Genomic DNA, 16,765 nt, shown 5'->3' with positions numbered 1-16,765 from the left:
CGAGCTCAATAATGACTGGGAGCACCCAGCCGCACGTGGTCAGCTTTCAAGGCTTGTGCGTAAGGTGCTTCCAGCAATGAGGGCCAGCTGGGCGCAGGCAGCTGCCGGCTGAACCCTGCCGTGGGCAGTGCCGTCCTGCCCCGCATGGCTCCCTGCACGCATGCACGGAGGTTAAGTGCCAAGACAGCCCGAGCTCTCTGCTGACACGTTCCCCTGGGCAGTGACTGCAGCTCCGAAACACAGCGGGACCGGATTACTCCGCTGCCTTGCTCACCGGGCAGTTATTTGCACTTGCTTAGCATAGGGGTTGATGGCTACTCCAGGCAGGGGAAGGCTTGGGGCCAGCCCTAAGAGTGTGAGCCTGTACTGTAGTATGGACAAGGTGCTGGGATTTATTAGAAGATGGCAAATGTTAGACTGCACTTACAGAAGTGAAGTGTTAATGCTGTGAAAATATAGGGCTTCTCCAGCCCTTGTCCTGCACAGGGAATAAAATGCGAGGTGTCTTTGCCCAGAAGGTGGTATCTGCGCTGGAAAGGGAAGAGTGCTCAGAATGATGTTGTCCCTGGAGAATCTGAATCTGAAGAGTCAGGGAGCTGGGTTTCTTCTGAGCAGAAAAGGGGAGATGCTGGTCTGACCTTGCAGGGGACTTCTCAACCATTAGAGGCTTGGCTGAGGCCGAGATGCTGGTGGGGTGGGGATCGCCATCAGGATGCTTGAAAGTCGTGAAATGTGGTGTGGGGAGGCAATGGTGACAGCACGGCAGCTTATAGGGTGCGCTAACAGGGAGGGCAATGGAGGAAGAAAGGGAATGGCTGCGGTGCAAGGGGGAAGCAGCATGCTTGGAAAGACAGGAGAAGGCAGTCTGTTTAGTTCAAGTGTTGGGGCAGAGGGCTTTCTGTTTCGCACACATCTCTCCATCACTGTCTGAGTGATTTGCTTTTCTGTAGTGAATCTCACAGGATGGTGAGAACAGACTAAGAAGTAATCAAGCAAAGTCTGGTATGATCTGCACAGTGGTGAAAGAGGAGACAGTGTATGGGGCTGGCTCTGCTGTCACAGGGACATGAACACATCTTTCTCCCATGTCTTTCCCTTTTCTGAATCCTGGATACAGCTCCTCTGCCTCTCTTCACGTCCCTCTGCAACCCAGGCAGCTGCTGGGTCCAAACCCGCATAGGAGAGAAGCCGCCCTTTTTTTGGTAGGACTGTGAAAGAGAAAGAGACTGAAAACAGTGGGAGCCCAGCTTCCACAGGTTACTCGTACCACTGGGACAGATGTGGACTGGGCAGCTTGGACTAATTATGTTTTTGTTGACCCCTTGGAGGACTTTGCTTTTGCCTTGAATGTCTCAAACTTCCCCTTGCCACTGGCTGTGATCAGCCGGCCTGGGAAGCTGCGGGTGGTTGATGGGTTATTGGGAAGGGCACCTAGGAGGACGTGAGATGCTTTGTAACACCTTTCTGCATCAGAAGTGCAGTGTGCTTTGCAGGGAGGCTGGTGTGGAGCCATACGGCAGCCCTGGGAGGCGGTGGTCCTAGCAATAGCTTTCTGCCCCAAGTGCTAGCACAGTACAAGTCTGACGGATGAATTTCATACTGTGCTGTGCTTCAGGAAACAAGCGGTGTGCAGGCAAACCTGAAAGGGCAATTTAGCAGGGCAGGTTGTAATTACATTTAGAGGGATTTGGCCAGGAGGAAGGTAGGCAAAAAGTAATTTAGAAGCCCTGCTGCCATTTTCCATACTGTAATTCGAATCCTCTAATCCCCTCATCAGGTGCCTTGGAGGCACCCACATTCTCTAAGCACGCGTCTTCACTGGTAGTTTTCTCAGTACCTCCTCCTGCTCCCTCGCGCCCTTAAGCCCTAGTTGCACAGCAGCTGCACTGTGCCTAAATGTAGCTTGGTTTCACAAGCTGGACGGTCTGTTGCCTAAGCTGCCCACAGGGCTGGATTCGGTGAGCTTTTTACCGCTACAGCTTTGGCAATGCCCTGTAACGCGGAATTGTATCACTGTTGCCCCTCCGCTGCCGCGCTTCCACTCCTGCAGGGCCCAAAAGGCCTCATGGCTGTAGCACTCCGCAGGCGGCCGGCCCTTGTGCCACCGTGCGTGGCTGCACCGTGGGTGGTTGTGGGAGCGGGGGCTCGGGCAGCTCCGTCGCATCAGCCCAAGAGACCTGCTTCTGTGAAGAAGCCCCATGGCTTCAACGCGAGAGGCCTCTGGGCACGCGCCCATCTCCACGGAGCGGGTGCCTAGACCCTGTGTGCCACAGGGTGCCACGGCGCACCCTCGCTGGCCACCTGCTATGTGGCAGAGCACCGTGCGGTGCTGGGGCCACCAGGGCAGGGAGCCGGGCTAGTGGTGCAGGAGGGCGGGCTGCTGTGGCACCGCGCCCCAGCAGCTGCCTCGTGGGGCTGAGCCCATGTCACCCCCGCCCCGCCACGGAGGCCCTGCCGCCACACCGCAGCACCCGCCTTCCCGGGGCCGCCACCCCCTCCCCGCTCCAGCCGGAGCGCCGGGCGCATCCCCGCAGCGGCAGCCCCGCGGGCCACCGGCCAGCGCCGGCGCCCAGCCCCGGCCGGCTGCTCCTCCCGCCGGCCAGGCCGGGCGGAGGAGGAGGAGGAGGCGCGGCGCCCTCCGCCCCCTGCGGCGGAGCGGGGGGGCGAGGCGTTAGGACCCGGCGGCGGCGGCTGGGCGGCGCGGGGCCGGGGCCGGGGCCGGGGCCGGGGCCGGGGCCGGGGCCGGAGCCGGAGCCGGAGCCGGAGCCGGAGCGGTGCGGGGGGAGCCGCCGCGCCGCCGCTCCGCCGCCGCCTCTCCCCTCCTTCTTCCCGCAGCCGCCGCTGCCCGTCGAGGCAGCGCTCCCTCCCAGGCTCCCCCGGGGCGCTCGGCATGAGGAGGATCAGGGCCAATGCCATCGCCATCCTGACCGTCGCCTGGATCCTGGGCACTTTCTACTACTTATGGCAGGACAACAAGCCCCGCTCGGCGGCCGCCGGCAGGTCCGCCGGCAGCGGCGGCGGTAGCGGCAGCGCCCGGAGCGGGCAGAGGGCGGCCGGCCGGCGGGAGCTCCGCCGGGAGGAGAGGACCATCCCCCTCACCGTGAGTGAGGCGCCGCCGCCCAGCATCCCGCCCTGCCGCGGCGGGGAGGATGCTCGGGGAGCCGCCGCCTCGGGCCGGGGGGAGCGGGGCGAGGAGGGCTGCGCGTTGCCTTCGGGTTGCTTCGTATTTATTTTAGCATTCGTGCTTGTCACCATGGCTACAGCCGGGGAGCAGGGTGGGCAAACCTCCGGGGAATAGAGTCATGCCGTGGGTAAAGTCTTGGCGAGTTGTGTCCGCCGGCTCGCCGGGCTCTGCTCCTCCGGCTGAGCGCGGCTGCCCTTGGCTGAGGAGAAGGGCGGGTGAAACAGCTGGAAGGTTTTTGGTTCGCGTTCAAGAGGCGCATATATGCGTGTATATACATATGTACAGACACGTGTATGTATGTGATCGCAGTTTTTTCCCATCAGGACCAGGTAAGAGCCACGACCTCTCGCAAGCCCTTCCTCTGGCCAGCCGGCTGCTGGGCGTCGGGCCGGGGGATGCGAGCGGCAGTGGCCAGTGGCAGCGGGGGGCTGTGGAGCTGGCACCAGCCTCTGCCTCGGCTCCCTCCGCTTCGCTGCCAAACGGGGGACCTGGGCGCAGCTCCTGAGTTTTGCCTGGTTTAAGCCAGAGACGGCAGTCTGCAAGTCAGGCTCAGGCTCTGCAAGTCAGGCTCAGGCTCAGGTGCGGGCAGGGTGGGAGCTGGGGAGCCCTCGGGGTTCCTTGCTGACCCGAGGGGTGGTAGTGGTGCTCTGATGTGCTACTTCAAATTTGCTTTCAAAGCCCCACACTCTGCCCTCCCGGGGTATTTGTGGGCTCGGTAGGGTGATACAATCAAGATCCTCACTTAAGGATGATGAGGACCTTTCTGCTCTGTCCATGGAGGAGATTTGTCCTCCTTCAACCTGTCTAATAGCATCAGTAAAGCTCTCCCAACTCTAGGCAATAGCTTCATAAAAAATAAACCAGCCCCTGGAGCAAAAGTGGCCCAGCAAGACCATTCCCAGGAGTGATCCAGCTGAAGCAGTTCGGGAACTGCACTGTGTGTCACTCTTTGGCTGCAAATCCATTTATCAGCCGGTTACGCACACATGGAAGCGAACAAAAGCAGCAGCCTGGTCAGAGTCAGAGCAGGGGCCGGGCGCCGGGGCTCTCTGCTTCCCTCCTCGACTAGCACTGGGATTTGTGGCCGGTGTCTCTCTTTTCTCCACCTGTAAAGTGAGGGTGGCAGGTGTGTGTGTGGGCGTCTGGGAAGCCTTGCGAATGTTTGGAAAACGCTGTCAGAGCAGCCCCAGCCCTTGGGCAGCAGGGTGGAAACCCTTCAGCTGAGACTCTCAGCCATCGCTTGCAGCTGCCGAAACTCAAAAGTCAAAACTGAGGCTCTCGGGCAGAGCGAGGACGTTCTTTGCCGTTCATTAGGGTCAGGGGCTGCCAGCAGTTCAGGCTGCTCTGCTGTGAGACCCTGTATGGAGCAGGACTGTGGAGATGAATACAGTGCCTCCCAGGCGAGGAGCTCTGTGTGAGTGCTGCTATTGCTGTAGCCTTTCGGGGCGTGCTGGGAAGCGCTCTCAGGCTGGCCAGGGCCGACTTGAACAGACGGAGGATTTGGAGTGCTGCTGCCTGTCAAATTCCACCTTCGTGTCGGGGGGGAAGCTGCCCCTGAGCCCCTGATTTCTTGTGTGTGCTTGAACATACTGCTCTGGCAGTTTTATTTCTCCGTTCCCCCGCTTATCCCTTCCATTTTTTTATTGCATTTACTTTACTCCCTCTCAGAGGGCTTGTGAGGTTACATGAATCCGTATTGTCTGCCAAGCGCCTTAAAATCCTTGGGAGGAGGATGCTGTGGCAGTGCCGCACGTTGTTATATTGCTGCTCTTTGGGGGAAGGCGGTATGCGCTCATGGCTAGCCACAAAGCCTGTTGTTACAAGCTATAGCGCTGACATATAGAGCCGCTCCAAACCTGGTCCTGCTCGCAGAACGACGTAAAGCACCCCAGCTCTGCTCCACACCTGAAATCCCTTAGCGGGGAAAAATAATCATCCTTTGCCTCTCCTGTCCCTCTGTAACTGGGGTCCCATGATGGGCCAGCCCTCCCGAGTAAGTCCTGGTCTCCCTGGCAGGCAGCAGCTGGGATGAAGGAGGACCCTCTCCTGATGCACCTGACAGCGAGGTGTGGTGGAAATATCACATCTTGCCGTGATCTATTTGCATAGAGAAGGGAAACAGGAGGATTTTGTGGTGTCTGGGCTTCCCCTCGTGCGTGCAGAGCAGTTTCCCAAGGGTTTCGTGGGCTGCCATGGGAGGCGGGCTGGTAAAATGCAATATATGTGCTGCTGTAACTATGCAGCGGCACAGCTATCGGAGACCCTGACGGGCTTTGCTTCAATGGGAGGCGAATAACGAGCCTTCCTGGTCACGGCCTCTGCCTGCGCTCCTGGGCTGGAAGCAGGGAAGCGACTGCAGGCGAGCACAGGGCAGGAAGGTCAGCGGGGGGCCTGGGGACAGCACTCCCTCGCAGGGGGTGGCATCTAGCCGGGGGTGTGAGCAGTGGGTCTCGTGGGCTGAGTCGACGATGTGAGCCTGCGGGGCTGGTTACGCAGGGGGTATAGCTGTGCAAGCGGTCCTCAGCACGCATCCTTACCCCGGCTCCTGGGTGCATGGCGTGCAGGCTGCGGCACTGCCCACTGCCCTCTCCCAGCCAGCACGGAAAACGTGCCATTTCAACCACCCCGCTGGAGAAATGATGGATGTAGAGAAGTGGCTGTCCTTCTGCAGTGCAGAGCCCTCAACCCTGAGTTCATTCCCTGCGAAGTTAAATTGCTTGACTGAATAAATAATGGCAGTCTTGTGTAAGCAGAGGTGTGCCTATACTCCACATGCTTCTGGTGTCCCTTGGCCTTCTGCAGAGCCACTGAGACAAGCTGCCCATTTTCATCCAGCTTTTGGTTTCCTCTGCTCTGCATGAGTGATGGTGTTGGAGTTCAGGTTTGGGCTCATCTGCAAGTAAGGGTGACTCATGTGACTTATGGGTCTCTGGAAAATATTTTTTAAAATTGGCTGCTTTTCTGGGAAAAAGAAAAAATCTTGTCTTTTGGATGAGTGAGTCCAAGAGTTCTGCTCTTGCGTCTATGCGGTGACATTTCAAATCCTGGGCAAATGAATGTGAATTGCATGGGTTTAAAAAATGGAAGTGCTTTCTGAGCTTGTGGTTTTCTTCCTTATTCTCTCCTAATGTGAAGAATAAAAATCACCTCAGGTAAAAACTATAGTCGATTGCAAGTCTCAGCTTGAAACTGGCTTGTTATTTGTTGACCTCATGTTTATTAGCATAACTTTAGACTTAAAATCTAGATGTCTGACTCCTGGAGTTGGCAAGGGAAATCTTTGAATATTAAAGCTGGGGGGGGGGGGCTGTCAGAGATCAGTGTCCCAGAAATAGCTTGTGCATGAATAATGATCCTCCAGATCCCTGCTTTTTATCCAGAAATCTTGACATGTGGGCTCTCTGCAATAGCCTCTCCCCAAACAGGTCCTACAGATGCTTGAAATAAAAATGCAGAAATTGGTGAAGGGCAGGGCTGACTCAGTGGCATGGCGAGCCTCTGCACGCTGCCCCTTCCCGCCACGGAGGGCAGAAACATGAGTGAGTGCCACAGTCCTAGGAATGCATTTTTTTCTCTGGAGCACAGCATAGTTTCATATCAATTAGGAGGAGCCCTGAGACCTCTGGCAGTTGGTTTGTGTGTTGGGTGTTTCTGGAGGATGGACTTCTTCCCTGGGCTCTTTTCTGTCCCTCCCAGGCAGGAGGTTGCCTCCTGCTCCTTGGAAATTTCCCAGAGGCAGAAGCCGTGCAATGTGTCTTTTGGAGGGACTTTGGCATCATTTACACACTACGTTTGGGCGGTTAATCATTCACCATGTGCTGCTCGTCTGCTTTAGCATGGCGCTGATGGGCAGACCCCAGGACTCTGTCCTCCCGCCTCTAAAGATTGCAGTGTGGGAAGCTCACCCGGTGTACCTGTGTCCCACTGAAGAGAGCAAGGCCATCGCTGTCGCGTGGGCAAAGCTCGGTAGCCAGGGGGGTGGCTGGTAGGTAGCTCTGAAAGAGGAATTTTGCTGTTGGCTGTCTGTGCGTGCTGAGGATGGGGAGTCCCAGTCCCAGACTGGGAGACTGGTGATTTCCCAGTCAAAAGCTGGATATGAAGCTGCCCTTGGGCTTCTCCAGCTTGCTGACTTCTCTGGGGTGGTAGAAAAGCAGCAATGTGCCTGAAAGATGGAGACAGAAGAATATCGTTAGTTAAATGCTCTGGGTCATGTTAGACTGGCTCGCAGTTTCTCTTTGGAGCAGGTATGTCGTCTCTTATCTTTGTCCTGCCAACTTTTGTGACCTGTGTAGCTTCTCTGTGACCCCACTAGAGCCTGTTTGGCAGCGGAGAGACCATATATTGTCATACTGGCTCGGGTTGCCTGGGCTCAGCTCTCCTGGCTGCTCCCCACCTCTGTACTCAGACACGTAAAATGAGCACTGGGGAGATAACAATCAAGGCATCCTTTTCCCTTGTAGCAAAGGATTTCTGAATTCTCTGAAACATTGCTGAACTGAAAGACACCTGCCTGTTGAGAGACAGCGAGCGGGAGACTTCTCAGGGATGCACTGCTGAGAACAGGAGGTGTCTGTAGCATCGAGCAAGTTGGCAAGGAAAGATGTCAATTGTTTGACTTTTCCCCTCTTGTGTAGCCAGAAAATAGGCAGTGGCTGCGGTTTACCTGGTTCTCTGAGTATCTGGACTGGCGACTTTAGCCACACTTGCATTTGCCAGCATGTAAGACTACCCTGATGTTATGTTCTTCAGACCTTGGTAGACTTAACTTGGCCAAACAGTGCGCTCTGCTGCATTTGTCTTCTCCTGCACCTGTAGCAACCTGTAATGGGGTTGTTGCACTTTGGCTGTGGGTATCTGAATCCTGCAGAGCAGGTGCTGGCTGATGTTCACCATTCGTTCGTGAATGATTTTATTCCCATCCATTCATCACATTCCCTCTGTGCGCAGCTTTCAGGGGATGCTGTTTCCCTCACAACTGGGATAAGCTGAAGCTTTCGTGGATCGATAAGTGATACCATTTTTCAGGGAGTTGTATCCCACAGGGCTCCCGCATGTGTGCCTGCCTGGAGGCAGGTCTTGTAGCCGCGGGAATGTAACTCTGGGAACTGAGGTGGATCCTAAATAAAAAAATAAAATAAAACAACAAGAGAGGGAAGAGCACTAATTCCTTGCATTGGCATATTATCAGGCTCATGAAGTACAGGTTTGATTTCATGTCCTGCTGTGCTGTGGAGAGAGAAGGCCTAATATTTAATGAGGTGCCACAGCTCATTTCAGCAGCCTCTTGCAGCGGTGGAAAGCGGTGATTCCCTTACTGTTTGACTCTTGCCGGGTTGCTCACTCTTGAGTGTCCTGCCTTTGGGGGCAAAGATCAGGAATATGGCTATATAGGTTTCTTTCTGCTCTTATGCTAGACGACCACGTGTCAGTTTGCACACACGTGAACACAGCACAGGAGGCGGGACGGTCTCCCCAAGGCGGGACGGTCTCCCCAAGGCTGCTGCGCTGCCTGTAAGCCAGACCACCTCAGCTGCAGGCAGCAGGAACCCGAGTCCGGGGAGGCATGGTGAGCAAGCCGGTGAAGTCACCACATTCAACAGCTTATGAAATGCTCCTGTTTTCGTAAAACATCTTCCCTTCAAGTTAAGCGAAAAGCGAAGGGGACTTGTGCTCTCCATCATGGCAGCCTGCAGAGCAGCTCTGCTCCCTGTGGCTCTGCAAACATCTGGGGTGCTGGAAACGCAATGGAAAAGAAGCTGCAGGCCGTAGTGACGATGCTTTTGCAGGGGGAGGGTGCCCCCTCCAAGTGCTGGGTTTGACTGTGCCGTTCAGCCTGGCCCGTTCCCCTGCCAAAATCCAGCACCCGCCCGGCTCTGCCTGGCACCTATATGGCCTCTGCTCTTCCCAGTCAATTTTAAGGTGGGAGGGTGGCCCTTAACGCTTGGGGTTTTGTGGCAGCTGTTCCTGCTGTGGCCAGACCCCTGCAACACTCTTGATTTTTTTGGATCTCTGTGGGATCTCTCTTATAAATGCCAGATGAGGGGCTTGTGCCAGCTCCCTGGAAAGGATGACTTGGTAACTATTTCTCCAGGGGTATTACCGCAGGAGGAAGATTCAGTGACAGTTCGACAGCTTAATATTTTATTTACGGTGTTTATGTTTTAAAAATGTGGGAATGAATGCCATTTGCCTAAATGGCAGAAAACGATTTTATATTTAATTTATCCCAGTGGCCCATGTGGCACATTAAAAAATAAAATAAAAATAAAAGAAATGGTTCACAATAATAATATTAATAAAATCCAGTTGGAAGCACTGGCCTTAATTATTAATCAAAGTGACGAGGTAGCTCTAGCGTGGTCTGGGGCTCGGGGAGCGTGGCCATCTGGGCAGCCTGGGACGGTGTGTAGAGGGGTGGGGGGAGTGAAACGCAGACCTCCTGAAGATCATCTTTTACCAGAGCCTTTCCATTAAATACGTGGGTGAAGCAGCTGCAAGTTTTAGCGAGCTGAAGTGTTCTTTCAGTATGCAGCTGCTTCCCCAGTTAAGGTTTGTCTTTGTATTTACAAAAATGCCCTAGCAAACCTCAAGATTTACAAAAAATTTAGCAGTGTTTGCTGGAAACAGAAGGCTTTGAGAGACATCTCAGGTTGCTGTTTGCCGTGAGTGAAACTTGGCCCAGGCGCTTCATCCCGAGGTGGGCAGGTCGGGAGTCACTTGAAAGGCAAGAGGAGAGGATCTGGTTTTGTTTCAGTGGCAGCGAACTGGGGCTGCTCGTGTTGGAGCACTGGAAAATGACATAATTATTCCTGCAGAAAAACATGGAGCATAGCACAAAGGCAATGAAATAGAGGCGAACGTGCTGGGGATGAAGCATGTGGGTCAGCGGGGGACCCTGGCTCCCCTGTGCCGTGCATCGCCCCCCTCTGCAGGGAAAGCCCCGGTGCAGAGCGTGGCTGGGTGGGATCTCTTGCTCTTCCTTGGCTCTCCCTAGGGTGCCAGCTGGTTGTTCCTGTCCCACGGCATCTCAGTGACAGTCCCAGGACCTCGTTCTCTTTTTCCTGTGTCGGTGGTGAGGGCTGCTCCCCTGTGCTCCTCCAGCCCTATCTGCCAGCTCCTGTAGTTAGGGTTGTAGCTCTTTGGGGCTCGTCGTGTTGGTTGTCGCTGCTGTTTTGCCCGTACAGTGCCCAGTGCAGAGGCTGTGATCCACAACACATCCCGTACTATCGCATTAAGGTAAAGACCTAACTAAAGCGAGACCCATGGACTAGGAGTCGAGCTGGCTTACTGACTGAGCTACAAACTCATCCTCCTTACAGTCTTCTGTGCCTCAGTTTCCCCAAAGTCTGAAATGGAGATTTTTATCTGCTTCACAGGGCTTTTTGGAGGCTTAGCTTGCAAGTTTTGTAAAGGGCTGGAGATGAGAGAACCTTAGCAAAACATTTGGTTGAGTTCACCCTTTGTACCAAGGTTCCTACTTGGTTCACATTTGAACCAAGAAGGGTATGAGCAGAAATGCAGCAGGTCAGGGACGATCTGCTGCGAAAGGAAGGCGTTAAAGGTGCAGCACGGTGAGCTCTGACAGTGTGCTGAACAACAGGATTTATGAGGAAAGGCCGTGTCCTACCTGCTGCTGTCTTTCACTGTATTTTTATAAACGCATATTTCTGCAACTAATAAAAGTGATAAAGGAGAGGAGCTGGACTGTCCTCATCAGATTTCCAGGTCCAAATTGTGCTTGTGGCTGTGGAGACAGTGAGATATATAGGAGTACATTTAAAAAAAAGAAAAAAAAGTGGTCTCTTGGGCCCCATCTTTGCAGAGAAATTGCCCATGTTGTGATGTGCTTTGAGCATATGGGTAATTTCTCAGTGTTGGTAGAGCCTGAGTTTTTGATAGGCAGCTGCGTGCTCTCTTTGGAGCCACTTCAGGGGCATCGTCCTTGCAGAGACCTGCCCCAGCTCCTTCTGCGGTGGCAGTGGAGGTCCAGCAGCACTGTTGGCATGTCAGCTCCGTGCTGCCCCGGGACGTGAACGAGGCTGCTGCGTGGGGCTGGCCCGGGCAGGGAGGCTGTCTTAGCCAGTCTGATGATGGTTGGTTGGTCGTCCTGTCATGATGGAGGTACAGGGTTGACTTTGCAGTCCAGGCTTCAAGGCTGCCATGGTCAGGCTGGGTTAATGCTCCAGCTTCTGACCCTGTTATAGCACGGGCACTGATGACACTTGGTGAAAGCTGCAGAAAATGATCTACTTTAACCTCTTGTTTTCTTTCTCCCACTTTCCAAATGTTTCTTCTTTTAAGCTGAAATGTGGTCCTTGTGAGGAGGCTTTGTTTTAAAGTAGCAGAGAGAGAAAAAGCAACTGTGCTGAAACCTGCATCAGCTATTTTGTGGGCCCAGGAGGAAAGAAAATAGGAATATTTTTCTTGACTTTTTTATTTTGGACAGGCTGAATCCCGAAACAGCTGGCTCTTGGCTGGAAAAGTGCTCTTACCCAATGAAGGTGTCTTCAGAGGTTCTCTGAAAAAGTCTTCCTGCAGGACAAAATTGGAAAACACTGATGCTTTCCATCTGCTCGCATGTCGAGTGCCCCGAACAAAGTATTTGGTGCCAGAGTGTCATGGTCAGTAATGCCACACTGTACCTTTGTGCCTTTTGGTATTAAGCATGCAGTAAAAAACATAATAAATGAGGAAGAGCATGTAAGAGCTGCAAAAAGCAGTGCAGCTCCTCGGGTAACTGGTGAGTTAGTCCCCGAGCATGGGAACAGGGATACAGTAGCAGTGCAAATGGGAGCCATCACATCCACACAATGAAGTTAAAAAAATTCTGTGCTCCCTATGTAGTTTTCCAAAGTAATTTTAAATTGTAAAAATTAATAGTAAAGTTATTGGAGTTAGGAAATGTGAATGTTGCAAGTGCTCACTACAGACTCCTGTTGCTCAGTGATGTGATCATGCTCTAATTGCCAAGTGCTATACTATGTATGTATTTGTTTTGGTTTGTTTTTTTCCTTTGTACCTTTCTGGGAGACATTTTGGATCTAGTTGCATGGTAGGAATTACCAGCTACACCAGGCTGCTGATGGAATAAGCTGTATGTGTTTCCTGACTTTCTGGGATGTCTCAATTTGGCTGAAGTACCTGTTTCACACCTAAAAGTAGGGCACAGCCTCCCAAAGGGATCTCTGGGCAGGTTGACAGGGACAGTGACAAACAGGTAGCGCATAATCCTGTCCCCGGCATAGGGACGCTGCATTGCCACATCCCTGCTGGTGCTACACTTGCTTCTGTGATGCTAAGGCTCTTGGTTTTGTGTTCAGGAACAGCAGAGCCGGCTCCCCTGGCAGTACCAGATGCAGGTTGGGGTGAGCACAGTCATGTTTCTCCCCTCGCTCGGAGTGCAATGCGGTGTTTACGCTGAGCTTGGGTTGGCAGCAGAAGGATGGATGCTCTGCAATGAGGTAACACTTTCAAAAAAATCTGTTGGAGCAAATCTGAGAAAACTTGCATCTGTTGGCATCCTCTGCGTTTGGGTGGTCTAAGTCTGGTTGTGCCATGCCCTGGGATGCCCCATTGCTGGGCCGTGTCCGCTAGCTGAGTAGCCCTGTGGGGCATTTCCAGTCTCTGCTGGGAAAACTGGACCACACTGGTTGGGCAATCCCAAAGAAATTTTGGGAAGGGCTGGGAAATCAGTGTTCCTTCAGAACTAGCTGTGGTCATCACAGAGGGTCTGTCAGGTCAGGCAGTGATGAGATGTGGTCAAGTGAGGTCTGGCTTCGGAGAGGTTGCCCAAGCACCTATCAAAGCTCCCTTTGGCCAAGCGCGGAAGGGTTTTAAGTCAGCAGATGGACTGCTGGCTCGGGTCAGGTTCTTGAACAGACACAAATCTCATGCTACATGTTAGGCGAGCCAGGAGGAGGTGGTTTACAGTGAAAGTAAACAACGCAGTCCTTACAGCGCAGGATAAAGATTGAGTCACATCGGGTAGTAGGGGAAATCTGCTGATCTGCTTGCATCACTTCGCTTACAGCATTATTAAAAAAAATTATTAATTGTGAATTATTTACTCATTAATTTTCTTAGGCCCAAAGCCACACCTTCATGAAAGATGTGCTGGAGTTGAAGGGAAACGTGGGGTGATATAAATGACTGTGCTTGGTGGGCTAATATGAAAAATAGCTCATTTGGTATGTTCTCCTTTCTGCTGCTGTTCAGGCATTAATTGTGCAGCTCAGCCCTGTGTGCTGGGTACCACACTGACCTTTGCTGCCCCTTGCACCTGTGAATCAGGGGGGCTGCCTGGGTGCTCCTGCCACCCCATGGTTTTGGACACGCTAGTCTCAGCATGGCAATGCCCTGGCAGTAGAGTCCTCCCGCCCACTGCCAGCGTCCTTGGGGCACTGGGTCTCACCAACTCCCACTCGCGCTTTCTCACAGAGGAATTGGCAGGGACAGTGTACTGCGGGGACCTTGTTAGAGGCGTATGATATGTGCAAAGCTGAGCCCTTTAAATCTTGGTGCCCTAGTTAATGGGGATTTAGTCCTCCCAACCTGTCACAGCCCATCTCATTTTTCCTCCTCTTCCTTTTTAGTTAGAGGATTATAATTGTCGCATTGAGCTTAAAGGAGATTGGAATACTCTGTATCTTTCTTCTGCCTTTCCCCAGTATCTCTTAAGAGGCATCATAAAGAAGCAGCAGGAATGGATAAACAGTTATTAGCATCACTGCAAGCACTGAAGAAGGGATGAAAAAATTCTCCCTAACCGTTTGCGCCTGCCTTCTTGCAGGGTCTGCATGGGATGCTCTGTAACCTTCTGAGCTGTGGCAGCTCCCTGACACGCTGGCGTTAGTCCGTGTCCCCAGATCGCCTGGTATGCAGGAGCAGGGACTCCTGGCAGTCAGCTGGGCAGGAGCTGCAGCTGCAGGAGGGGAGAGTGCTGATGGGAGCTGGGTGTATGAAGGGATGCCCTTGTTATTCTTCTGTGCCTCCTGTACCTTAGGAGCCCTGTAAGGTGTTATTCTAGTTCCCCAGCTCACGAATGCACAAAAGGAACTGGTTGCTGCCCGTGGGTTGCATGTTCAGAAAACCCAGAATGCGGATGCACTCGGTTCCTTCAGCTGGGCTTCAGCAGAATCCAAAACTGTAACATCTAAAGTTTAAATGAAATGTCTTGCCTTTTTTTGGCGGGGTGGGTGAGTGGTGCTATTCACCGTGGAAGAATCCTTCAAAGCGTTAGAAAGCAGAAATGCACAGTGGCCATTTGAAGTCCCTCGTTTATATAGCAATGAATCTAAGAAATTAGGAAATAATGCAGTGCACAGCATTTATTAAATGTCCAGGAATTTGCTAAACCGAGTCTTGTGACAGATTCATAAAGACTAAGTAAATTTTGAAGATCCACATTACATTATCAATTTTGTCTAATTTTCTATTACTGCTTTTATAATTCCACTAGAAATACACCTCCCACTGCTATATTTAACTTGCTGGCACTGTGTGAAGCTTTAATTGTGGTCCACACCATTCTTTGGGGCAAGGACAGCCACAAAGTATGTTGCCAGAAGGTTATTTTGAATCATTAAAGGCAATTCATATCTTTCCAGTCTTGAGTAGGTCAGTTGAATCTGAATGGAAAATATTTCTATCTAGATCAGAATTTGCTTTAAGTTATCAATTTAATATTTTTCTGCCCAAGGTAAATTCCCATATCATTGTCATTGTCCCATATCATTGTCCCATATCTGATGTGGGTAAATTTAGATTCATTTTGGTCATTGCCTATCAGTTGGTGGCCCTTTGAGAGTCAGATGCTGCTTAGCCTGGGGTGGCCTCAGCACCTCTGCAACGCAGGGTTCAGATCTGCGCTGGGTCACGATCGGAGTGGCTCCAGCCATTACCGGGGTCTGCTTGGCAAGAGCTGGGTGAGTGTTGGCAGTGTGCTTAGGGTTCAGGTGCAAAAGGAGAGGCAGGGAGAGAAGCTGTGCTCTATGAAAACTCAGCCAGCTCTGGCAGCTGCCAGCCTTTCCCCTGCCCTGGCTGTAACTCGGTACGCCAGGGGAGCACATAGACCGGCTCACAGCTGGATGTGTATCTCCCTAGCAGACTCTGTACATGAGGGACTTGTTTTGAGGCTCTACTGGGATGGGAGAGTGAGGCAGGGCGACTTGTTGAATAATAAACTGTTAGGGGCTGCCACAAGCCTGCCTGGAGTTACCTTTTCATGCCATCCTTTTCAGAGTGATTTGCACATCAAAGTTACGCAGCCTGAGATCTCCCGTACGTCTGGCTCCTAGCCCTCACGTACAGCCTGGGCTGCTGAGTCCCTCCTGATAGTCTACACATCCCTCCTCGTAGGGGTGCTTGGGTATCTAGACCGGGGGCTCTTCTGTGCAAGGTGAAATGTGAACTGAAAAGACAGCCTCTGGCCCGGGGAGTTAATAACCTCCATAGATGAATAAGATAAAGGGTTGGGGAGAGAAAACGTTCTTCCCCCCATTTCCCTGATGTAGAGCTGAGATTAAGCCTCAATCTCTGCTGAAAGAAAGAAAAGAAAAAAAGAAAAAAAAAAAGGTATGTTCGTTATTCAGATCTGCTAACCTCTGGTTATTAACTCTGATTAAAACACCAGTGAAGCCAAGACAGCTTGGATATTAACTGTGTACCAACATGAATTCAGACAACTTGGTACTGGATTCAAGCTACCATCCAGAGACAATTAAAACTCCGTTTGTCCTGTGGTAGCTGCTGTTGTAACTGCCCATACCTCATTCTTGTTAGGGTTTCACTTGCCTTGGTAATTTGGATCACCTCCCCACCCTCTGTAATTTCTATGTGGTCAGTGATGGGTTGGCCACTTAAAAACTGCTTTGGCACTTCGCATAACCTGAGAGGGCTGAGATAGCTTGGGGGGAATAAATTTGGCTAGCGTCTGGGGAGGTCAGGAAACCCCCTCAATTACTCTGAGTGCCAGCTCAGGTTTTGATGTGCTTTTTTTTCTGCGTGTTCATTTGGGGGAAGAAGCAGCATTTGAGGATAAGCCACTGGGAGCGGGAGTGGGGACACAGGTTAGAAAAAGCTTCTAAAGGATTCCTGTATGTGCAAATGTTAATCATTAAACCTGTTACTGCTTAACAGCATGACTTCTTGTCATGATAAACTGCCCCTCCAGGCTGAACAGGAATAAATCTCAGGGTGTTTGCTGAGCTCTGGGAGCTGGACTTCAGGCTCTCCCACCTCAGCCCTAATACTGCATGCTGTTTAAATGCTCCTTAGCAGGCTGTGGTGGCAACCTGCGTGGCAGTGGGGCTGCTTGGGGCTGTTGCTGCTTCTTCGGTCTTAACTCTGTCTTTGGAGAGTTAAATTCTCAACTTAATCAGGGTAAAGTGAGGTTCCCCATGTTATGTTGTTTTTAATGCCGACTGACATCTGTGACCAGCATCTGGATTCTAGTTCTGTGCTCAGACCAGTAGCCTGTGTGATTTGCTCTTCTTGGGGGAAAAAATACACCATAGGCACTTTAATAATTCTCTCTGCAGAAAAAAGAGTGTTTGCATCTGGGAATATGCTCCTGGCATTTAT

General features: G+C 52.3%; 1 protein-coding gene across 1 annotated transcript in view; it reads left to right on the top strand.

Moving 5' to 3' along the window:
* The first annotated feature begins 2,509 nt into the window (after positions 1-2,509).
* GALNT16 (polypeptide N-acetylgalactosaminyltransferase 16) overlaps positions 2,510-16,765 on the top strand; it is a 78,332-nt gene continuing 64,076 nt past the window's right edge. Inside the window, exon 1 of the mRNA XM_072866082.1 lies at positions 2,510-3,100. Coding sequence (XP_072722183.1) covers positions 2,891-3,100 — 210 coding nt within the window. The 5' untranslated portion in view covers positions 2,510-2,890. The remainder of the gene's footprint in view (positions 3,101-16,765) is intronic.

Source organism: Ciconia boyciana, chromosome 6, assembly GCF_034638445.1.
Source record: "Ciconia boyciana chromosome 6, ASM3463844v1, whole genome shotgun sequence".
In the NCBI taxonomy this organism is placed as follows: Eukaryota; Metazoa; Chordata; class Aves; order Ciconiiformes; family Ciconiidae; genus Ciconia; species Ciconia boyciana.
This window is presented reverse-complemented; position numbering and strand designations above follow the sequence as displayed.